At 34.3% G+C, this 10,362-nt stretch overlaps 2 protein-coding genes across 2 annotated transcripts; one reads left to right on the top strand and one right to left on the bottom strand.

The window, feature by feature from the left end:
- Positions 1-3,989: 3,989 nt before the first annotated feature.
- Positions 3,990-6,044, top strand: LOC139504961 (uncharacterized). The gene is made up of 3 exons (XM_071294835.1): positions 3,990-4,254; positions 4,942-5,163; positions 5,758-6,044. The coding sequence occupies exons 1-3, from the start codon at positions 4,079-4,081 to the stop codon at positions 5,912-5,914; spliced, it is 555 nt and encodes a 184-aa protein (XP_071150936.1). The 5' UTR covers positions 3,990-4,078; the 3' UTR covers positions 5,915-6,044.
- On the bottom strand, positions 5,356-10,201 carry LOC139504960 (uncharacterized). Its single transcript, XM_071294834.1, has 6 exons — positions 9,629-10,201; positions 9,082-9,265; positions 8,268-8,513; positions 7,725-7,896; positions 7,050-7,201; positions 5,356-6,402 (listed from the first exon to the last, which is right to left on the bottom strand). Exons 1-6 carry the CDS (start codon positions 10,181-10,183, stop codon positions 6,218-6,220), a joined length of 1,494 nt encoding a protein of 497 aa, XP_071150935.1. The 5' UTR covers positions 10,184-10,201; the 3' UTR covers positions 5,356-6,217.
- Positions 10,202-10,362: the final 161 nt, after the last annotated feature.

The raw sequence follows: 10,362 nt of genomic DNA, 5'->3' as shown, positions 1-10,362 counted from the left end.
GGCCTTTGACATGCAACCGACCCAGTTGGTCCGCAATTATGCACAAAGTGATGGACGGTGACTACCCAGGAAGATCATCTGTTGTTTTTTTGCCAATGATAGACATGAATCCTAGTGATCTCACATGTATAAATTCAACACTTAACTTCATAGGCAAGCACGCAAAGGCTCAACATTGTGTACCTATTTTGACATTTGATCAACCCCTCTATTGGAAGGCAATGAACATAATTAAAGATGAACCATTGAACAGTCCTTTAAAGTCAGTTATCTTGAGACTTGGAGGCTTTCATTTAGAAATGAGTTTTGTAGGCGGCATTGGTCACTTGATGGAAGGATCAGGAATCACTGAGCTACTGGAAACAGTGTATGCACCAAATGCAGTAACTCATATGACTAGTGGAAAGGCAATTGCACGAGCAGTAAGGGCACATTTTTTGATAGATACAGCTCTCACGTCAATAATCTTGTCACACATATACGGCATACCACTTCCAGATGAAATCGAAAATGAGACTGGTACCAATGATATTAATCCAGCAAATTACATAAATACCGACAGTACCGATATTAACGCTGATGATCTTTCGGATGAATTGCATGAAGCAGATGCGATGTTGGATGAACTACTGAAAGGAGACATATCTGTCGAAAAAGCTTGCGACGATGTTTTAATAGATCAAATTAAATCTAGGATAGATAACTTTCGGGAGTCACACAAAAGTTATCGTACTTCACAACTATGGTTCCAATATATGGATATGATAGATATTCTCCGTAGATTCATCAAAGCTGAAAGGACTGGTAACTGGGAACTGCATTTACAAACAGTCAAGGACATGCTTCCGTATCTTGCAGCTTCGGGACACAATCTGTATGTCAAATCATCACGGGTATACTTACAACAAATGGAGAACTTGAAAACAACCCATCCCGAAGTATTAGCTTTTCTACAATCAGGCCATCATGTTATAAGGAGGAGTGATAAATTTTGGGCAGGTCTTTCTTCTGATTTGGTCATAGAACAGGTTTTAATGAGAAGCTTAAAGACGACAGGCGGTATGACTCGAGGAAGAGGTATGTCAGAGGGTCAGCGTGCCCAATGGATTTTATCTATGCCAGACTGCGCGGAAATGAACAATGCTTTGCAAGAGTTTACTGGAGTCAATTATGGAACAAGTGACCAACATAAAGAAGGTGGGGAGTCAAGGAGATCTAGAGACTGTCAAGATTTGAAAACATGTTTATCGTTTCTTATTAGCAGAAGTCCTTTTGTAGAGGAAACGAGTTTGCGAAACATAGAAACAGGGGTCTCGGCGGACAAATTTGTCAATGTTGATAATTCGAAGGAATTAGGCATTAAAATTCTGAAGTCCATGGACGGAAAAAAAATAGATGAATTTTCATTTAAAAGGAAAGAACAGGCCACTATCTTAAGTGCAAAATCGGCTATCAAAGTTGATGATGATGTCATTATTGTTGATTCACAGCTTCTCTTCCAGCGCTTTCTTGCTGCATCAAATGGCATATATGAAGATCAGTCCGAAATATTCACCTATGAACTCTGTAGTCATCCCAGCTCAATGTTTGATCCAAATGGTCTCATGCGAACAGCGCAAAAGTCTAGTCTTGCAGATGCTATTTGGGGAAAGGGCGACTGTGGCGCATTTGAAATGAGCGAAAACGACGAAACTCAGTATGTTATTGATGTCGGCTCTCTTCTCCATCGTATACACTGGCAAAGCGGACTTTCTTTCGGTGAAATTTGTCAAAGGTACATTGACAGCGTAGAACGGAAATACAGTAAAGCGATAGTTGTATTTGATGGATATGCTTCGGGTCCAGATACTAAAGATGCCACTCATCAGCGGCGCACCAAAGGAATCATAGGCACAAAAGTTTCATTCACAGATAGAACTCCTTTCAAATCTAAAAAAGAAATATTTTTAGCAAACATTGAGAATAAGCAGAACTTTATTAATCTCTTGAGTGCAAAGATGGAAGAAAAAGGAATCAAAACTAAACACGCAGATGCCGATGCTGATGTTTTGATTGCCCTTACTGCCATCGAATCAGCGAAAACAAAAGCAACTGTTTTGCTTGGAGAGGACACTGATCTTTTGGTACTACTCCTTCATCATGCGGACGTTACATCAAATTCGCTGATATTCAAATCCGGCAATGTGTCAAAAGTTAACACACATATTAAAATATGGGATATTTTGAAGACCAAATTGCTGCTTGGTGAGGAACTATGTACATTTTTACCTTTAATTCATGCTATCAGTGGTTGTGACACAACTTCAAGAATGTTCGGTGTCAGTAAGGCAGCGACCCTAAAGAAATTTGGAGAACATGACTTTCTTAAGACTCAGGCACAGTTACTTTGCAATGCTAACGCAAATGATGATGTTATTTCTGCTGGTGAAAACATTATTTCCTCTTTATATAATGGTGCTCCATATCAAGGACTGAATGTTCTTCGCTACAGAAAGTTTGCTGCAAGAGTATTGACAAACAAAACATGCGTTCAAATTCATACTTTGCCGCCAACATCAAATGCGGCTTCATTTCATAGCCAGAGAGCTTATCTTCAAATGAAAATGTGGATGAACAAGGACAATCTAAATCCGTGTGAATGGGGTTGGAAAGTCGCTAATGGAAACCTTGTCCCGGTTAAGTGTACAATGGACGCAGCTCCCTCTAAATTGCTGAACATTATTCGATGCAATTGTAAGACAAACTGTGACACTAAAAGATGTACTTGTAGAAAAAACGGACTTGAATGTTCAGTAGCTTGTGGCGAATGTAAAGGAACTGGTTGTACAAATTCGAGCAAAACAGTTGACATGGACGATTAAGTGACAATCAACTTCTAAAGATTTATGTAGAATACGCAAAAACCATAATAAGCATAATTAAGGGGTTTCGGTAAAACAATTGCATGGTTTTGTTATCATATAAAGTAAATATTTTGGTTTAAAAATAAGTATAATACCGGTCAATCGTTTTTTATTGTTGTTATATGATCTATTGATTTTACGAATTGGTCATTATTTGATCCATCTAAACACTTCACATATATAAAATTAATTTGAAGACTCATGATATAATTTGATTTTTATTAAGAAAACATAAATTCCCAGTTTTTATCAAAAATACTAACATTTTCACCCAAAATTATCACTTCCTATACTTCAAAAATCATCATAGTTTATATTTCTTTATTATTGTTATAAGATCTATTGACTTGATTAAAAATTATGTACGTTGCTATTTTCGTTTTTTAGTCGCATCAAATTTCCAGTTTTCGGCGATTTTTCATCAAAATCCAAGGTTTTCACCCAAAATTTTCAATTTCCTGATCTTTGCAGTTCATCAACGTTTACATAAATCATTACTATAATAAGATCTAATGACTTTCTTAAAAATTGTGTCCGTTGCTATTTTTGTTTTTTAGTCACGGCAAATTTCCAGTTTTCGGCGATTTTTCATCAAAATCCAAGGTTTTCACCCAAAATTTTCAATTTCCTGATCTTTGCAGTTCATGAACGTTTAAATAAATCATAACTATAATAAGATCTATTGACTTCATTAAAAATAATGCAAGTTGCTATTTTTGTTTTTGAGTCACGGCAAATTACCAGTTTTCAGCGATTTTTCACAAAAAATCAAGGTTTTCACCCAAAATTAACAATTTCCCTTCATCCAAACATTCTCGATTTTTTTTATGTTCAACAGTACACCTAAACCAGCTTGGAAAACTAGAAGAACATTCTGTTGCAATTAGTTTGAGGTTTGGTCATATTTTGGCTAGAATGAACTTAAAGGAGACGTGACACAATTTTTTTTTTTTTTTAATTAATCAATTCAAATTGGTAAAAAAGTATATTATAATTAATTTTTCTTGTCAAAACCTCATTAAAATAACTTTTTATGGTCAAAGAATCCAGCGCTTGTCGTCATCTTTGATTTTTAATGAGATACCGGTCACGTGATCGTGGTGACGTCACTGGATACAAGCTGAGAAAATGTCTCAATATGGACGAAGTACATCGCATTTTTGCGTAATTAAACAATGGACGGTGTTGACAGCAGTTTACAAGGCAATTCTCAAAGTTTAGATATTCGACCGTATCAGTTTGAGCCGTTACTTGTGGAAAATAATCAAGAAGAAGATATAAATTCGTCATCCGAAGAGTCCGACATTGACGATCTTTCAAGCAATGTCGATCGCCTTGTAAACACAAACTGGTTCGTATGATAAATATACTTGTAACCAAACACTTTCAGAGTTCAATTAATGGCAGATGCATGTATAACAGTTAAAAATGTAAATTTCTGTTTTTTTTTACGATTAATTTATCCACCGAAAATAGTTTGTTTCCCTCTGCCCTAATCCAAATAATTATGACGTTTGGCAATGCTATTTTTTTTTTTTTTTCTGGGACGCCTACTACGTCGTATACAGTTTTTGCTTCACATATAAAGAATTACGAACTGTCAAATATAATAAATGGACAGGGGGGGTGGGGAAGAAAAAAATGTCCATCATGTTATATTGTATAAACAGACCACCTGAAGAAGTATTGGAGTAAACCAGTCACTAGACAGTAATAAAATTTTGGCAATGAAAAGAAAAAAATGTCCATATATATTTGATGAGCATAGTATATATGAACAAGACATCACCACATTTATGATATTTTTTTATAGAGTTTAATTCAAGATATATAAATATACCTCCACAATCAATTCATAATTTTGAATGGGGACACATAGTTCCCCCCTCCCACCTTTATCCATGGTTAGGATCTGCACTTGCTTATGATCGACCGTGGCCAAAAGTTTATTTGAGAAACCTACTCTTGTGTTATATTTTCTATATTGTGTATTTTGTACTGCTGGTTTCACATAAATAATTTTTTTTTCATGTTATAGGTGTGATTGTGGAAACTGCAATTCCATGACCACAGCAGATGAATGTGTATGCTGTTCAGACATATCAGCTGTAAGCTATTTAATGCAACCAGATGACTTAAACTGCATCACAGAACATGAGGTCTTTATTGCCAACTGCTTAAACCGTCATGTGTTACAAGTCAGCATGTATGCATACATGGAGCATGTTGGTCCATTTGACGACAATGAACCCATCAATGAGTAAGTTTTGAAATAGTAGTAGGCTAGGTTCATGTTCATGTTGGATCAATTTCAAATCAATTATTGTTTTATTGAATCCATGTTCATTCACTGTTTTCGAGGCAATACTTAAGCAGTTTAATAAGTGACTTCAATATTTTTAATTGTACAGAGTTAGTACAATCATTGACAATTCAATAAAGAAACTAACAGATGAATTAAATAATAATTTAATATCACAGATAAATTCATAATTCAAATATCACAGATACAATTTGTTTATACATAATATATTTCAAAGCATCGAACATGTAGAAAGGCCCAAGTTCTTTCGTGTCATAATAATATACATCATGTACATAGGTAGCAAATATATACATGGCAGTACACCGTAGGTAATATTTATCAATCCTAAATATTTCTTTTTAACCTAAATACAACACAAAATGACAGGTACAACAGATTTAAAATGTTTTGGTCTTTCTAAAATAAAAAAAAGGTCAATAAGAAATTTTTCATTATAACTTTCTTTGTATGTTTGTAAATATATTTACATCAGTTAAAAGTATGGTACTGAAAGTTGTATATGAATATAATTGATGTTTTGCTTTGTAGGAAATATAGGTTTATGGCATATAGGAGATTTGTTCAGTGGATATGGCATCGCCTTGGACGTCACAACAGAAAGATCTTGCCTGCATGTGTTGTGAAAAAAATTAGAGACAGTTTCCCCTCTGAAGAATACTGTGGCTTCAAATATGCAGTTGTATGAATTAAGTTTGGACTGATGACTTTTTGTAACTATTTATTTTAAATGAAACACTTGTATTAATAAAAACATTGACTTTTTGTCCTTGCACAGTAGATCAACAGAATAATTTAAATAATAAAAGTGTACCTTATACCATTTTTTTTATTGCTAAATAAAAAATCAAGATTGATATTTCTTCACAATAAATAACATGAACAAAGCCTGCATTGTTCAAAACTCATGAATATTATTCACATGTAAAAGATTACAATGATCATCCACTGCATATTGTACAAACATTAAACTGTTCTCAATAATTTTCCTCTATCTCTGAAAGCGTGACCTGTGTCTTGCAATGAGGTCTGCCTTTTGGAATGGCTCGAATGTCTGTGTCAAACTGACCGGAAAATGGTTTTGAAGTATCTTTACATCCCCTGCAGCATTTGAATAGGACGAGCAGTCATGTTCCCTTCTGGAAACAACAGCTTGCTTGATCAGCAGAACATAATCTACAAAAAAATAGTCAATATTATTTTCAAAGTGCAAGTATTACAATGTTATTCTTAATTTTTACTACTGTGGATTCATTATTATTCGTTGGATACTAGTTTTTTGTGGATTTCGTGGGCACAGTCAAACCACGAAATTAAATATTCAACCAATGATAATTTTTCTATAGCTTTGTATGCAGACTTCAGCAAAACCATGAAATTAAATATCCACGAATATGCAAGTTTTTCCTAATCCACGAAAATTGGTACCCACGAAAACAAATAAATCCACAGTAAATAAAAATGAATTGATGCATCAAGTGTTTAACTGACATCCTATAGCAAAGCATGTACAAGCTGTGATCACTTGGTTAAAAACTATGTTAGCTCTTTGTTGCATACCATACAAATGTATGTTAAATTGTTTTATATGAATGATGTTGTTTAAAATTAGGCCGATAGTTTCTCAATTTAATTGATTCATATTTTGATGTCAGTGCCTTTTTTAAGCTTATCATACAGTATAGTTTTCCTCATTGTTGAAGACCGTAATGTTATCTGTAGTGATAACATACACTTCATATTAGTTTTGATGGATAGTTTCTTTTGCAATCAAACAACTTCTTATCTTTTTTGATAACCACAACTTGTATTTTAATACATACCATAAGTAGCTGGCGAAGGTCTGGATTTAACAACAGCTTCTTTGCCTTTCTTTGCTTTGGGATAAACCATGCTGAAGCATTGCAGACCATCTTTAGTGAAAGCTCTATCTCTGTTGCAGTTCTCGTTGTAGTGCAATGCTGCAACACACAATCTGAAAGGGATTTACAACATTTATTAGTCAATATGTTGAAGAAAAAAAAGTTTTGTTAGGTGTAAAATTAGTAAATTATAAACAAGAATGTGTCCAAAGTACATGGACTCTCGCACTTTCATTTCCCATGTTCAATTGACTGTAAAAATATAATTTGGCATTTAAAATAGAAATATCATACGATACGGATAAGGTGTACTAAGTTTCAAGTTAATTGGACTACCTCTTCATCAGAAACTACTGTGACCAAAAACTTTCACGTGAAACTCTCGCTTTCATTTTTTAAATCAGTGCTTGTGAAATTGGGGTCAAAATCTAATTTGGCTCGAAAATTAGAAGGATCATATCATTAGGAACATGTGTACTTAATTTCAAGTTGATTGGACTTCAGCTTCATCAAAAACTGCCTTGACAAAAAAATTTAACCTGAAGCATGACGGACAGACAGACCATAAAACATAATGCCCCTCTACTATTGTAGGTGGGACATAATTACACACAACAAATAAAATTAAATATTTACCGTGCAAGCATAGATGAGTAGAAAAAGTGGGTGCTCTTTGGTGCAAAGTTGTTAACCACAGAGTGGAAAACCTCCAAGGCATAGGTCTGGTATACTGGAGATAACTTTGGTACATCTGTCAGAAGGTATTTGCTCTCTACAACAGCTTTCATTCTCTTATACGGCACAGAACCTGAAATAACAATTTTAGATAACCCTTAAAAAAATGTATATTAAGCTCAAAAATAATTGCAGAATTATCAATGGAACAAGAGAGACAAATCTTGTTAGAAATGATAAGGGAAATAACTCTGTTACTAGTCTCCTTATAACAAAGGCACCTGTGTCTTACTAACTTTGCTTCTGGAAATAAAGGTATAAGTACACTGTTTTAGTGTTTTCATTATCTGTCATTAAGGTTTCAAGTGTTGATTCTGTATAGAATATTTAGTCCAATAAACTGACATGGATATTGTGCTTGTCTTCTTAAAATTCATCATTTACCTGTTTTTCTTTCTAAACAAATACTATATATACCCGGTACATTTAATTTAATATAAATACCTTCTTCAAGCCATTGACGGTCTTGTGATAATTCACCATGGTCGCACTTTGGATAGATGCTAGAATGCCCTTCATGCTTGTTGCACATGTGGTTCATGATGGACAACCACTTGGCTGTCTTCAAATCCCCATCCATTCCACAAGAAGAGGAAATCCAGTAGATATGGTTAACAATGGATTTGATCCATGGACGGATGTCTTTGCCTCCACTCTTCTTTGCTGCCGCTTCTAACTTCTTAGAAACACCTGTAATTGGAAATAAGAAAGAAAATATAAAAATCTATGTCCAAAATGAAAATATAAACATTAACAATTAGGGTAAACAGCTAACAATCATAAATGAATTATTTTTTTGTGACAAAACAAGACTTTGTATTCATCACATATCCTTTGGATAACTATAGACCCTGTGATGAAACTGACATTACATGTATGTGATTTGCTTATTGCTGAAGGCTATCTTAACTGTGAACTGTTGTTTATTTATTAGCCCGTTAGTCTCTTGAGGAGAGTTGTGTCCTTGCAATAATACCACATCTTCTTTTTTATAATTATGCATGCTTTAGTGAAATTTTCATATAAAGAGAACAAATATGTTATTTTTTCTTAATTATATAAGACAATACCACATTTAAAGGTCATAATCTTTTTATGAACGAAGAAATTGGAATTACCTTATTAGATGGGTCAATCTGTCATCATTTTTTTCTATGCTTTTGGTATATTATATCTAGCATTACCTTTAAATTTCTTTTCTATCTGATGGATAAAACCTTAGTTTGGAATGATTTTTACAGATATACATTTTAATTACCTTTAGCTACATGCCATACATCAAAAAGATGTTTTTTGTCGCCCTCGCTGATCCTCATGTACTTCTTGATGGATGAGTGTCTGTCTGTCACAACTTCTTTAATATTGACATAGTCTTTGAGAAATCCCAGAGCACGCTTCAAGCCCTCTAGTTCCATGTGCGTTGAACCTTTCACCTCGTTGCTCTACAAAACAAAATAAAATATATATTATCTCAAATAGACATAAATTTCTAATTATCTAGCTAATTAAATATACATCGTCATGTATATAAGAACATCTAGAAAAATTTATAAAATCAAAAGAGAAATATAAACTTATTTCATTCAGTTTTTTTCATAGTATTTCCCCCTCATTGTTGACTAAGCAGTGTGGGTATTGCTCATTATTGAATACTCACTGTACATTGACTTATAATTAACTCCATGTTTTTTTTCCTCTGGTTTAGAGTTGTCTCATTGGCAATTAATCCACATCTTCTTGTTTTTACAGGATTACTGTTAATTTTTAATTATGTACACATTTCAAAGATAAAAGCCTATTTTTACCTGTATCAATTGGAAGTCAAGGATTTTCTTTGTCTGTAGGTCCATTAGGGTGTACGACCCATACTTGGCAGAATAACCCGGGGAATCACACCTTGCATCACCTCCCAATATAACGTCAGACCCTCTCAATTGCTGTAGCAAACTGGACTGTTCGGAATCCCAGGCCATGGTAGCTGCTGGTGAAACATAAAAAGACTGTAGTCTGTTATAAGTCCTCATAGAAAACATCTGGACATTTAGGTGGTCAAACATTCTAAGAACTGATGTTGCGTTGCATCCACTTAACATAATTGCTGTAGCTGTCATTAAGTTGCTCCATGGCAGGCTGTTGTGGCTGGACTGGCTTTTCCAGATGGACAAATGTCCATTTACACAGATAGAGTTTGTCTCAATCAGGGTACCCTTGGATACTGTAATCACTGGAACAGCTTCACTGCTGCAATATCTGCACACGGACAATAACTCTGCTAGGGCTGACTCGCTTACAAGGAACTGCTTCTGTTCTTCAGGGGTTGCTTTTGCATTAAGACGGTAGTTTTTGGGTTCATCATTCATGTCATCGGCGTCAGCATCAGAACTAAAAAAAAATATATAGTTTTACATTGCATGCGATACTAAAATGAATTCCAGCAAATACTTGCACACTGGATGGTCCTAAGACCTTATTTTTAGATGAAAATTAATTACATTTTGTTGGTAAAAGAAATGAATTGGTTCAATAAGGTATGAAATGA

The sequence above is a fragment of the Mytilus edulis genome, unplaced genomic scaffold (assembly GCF_963676685.1).
Source record: "Mytilus edulis unplaced genomic scaffold, xbMytEdul2.2 SCAFFOLD_2363, whole genome shotgun sequence".
Classification (NCBI taxonomy): Eukaryota; Metazoa; Mollusca; class Bivalvia; order Mytilida; family Mytilidae; genus Mytilus; species Mytilus edulis.
This window is presented reverse-complemented; position numbering and strand designations above follow the sequence as displayed.

Excerpts from the sequence above, each read along its gene's own strand:
- LOC139504961 (XM_071294835.1), top strand. The coding sequence starts at position 4,079 with ATGGACGGTGTTGACAGCAGTTTACAAGGCAATTCTCAAAGTTTAGAT. Across the intron at positions 4,255-4,941 it reads CGCCTTGTAAACACAAACTG|GTGTGATTGTGGAAACTGCA; the intron begins GTTCGTATGATA and ends TTCATGTTATAG. Across the intron at positions 5,164-5,757 it reads GACAATGAACCCATCAATGA|GAAATATAGGTTTATGGCAT; the intron begins GTAAGTTTTGAA and ends TTTGCTTTGTAG.
- LOC139504960 (XM_071294834.1), bottom strand. The coding sequence starts at position 10,183 with ATGAATGATGAACCCAAAAACTACCGTCTTAATGCAAAAGCAACCCCT. Across the intron at positions 8,514-9,081 it reads TGTATGGCATGTAGCTAAAG|GTGTTTCTAAGAAGTTAGAA; the intron begins GTAATTAAAATG and ends TTCCAATTACAG. Across the intron at positions 7,897-8,267 it reads CCGTCAATGGCTTGAAGAAG|GTTCTGTGCCGTATAAGAGA; the intron begins GTATTTATATTA and ends TTGTTATTTCAG.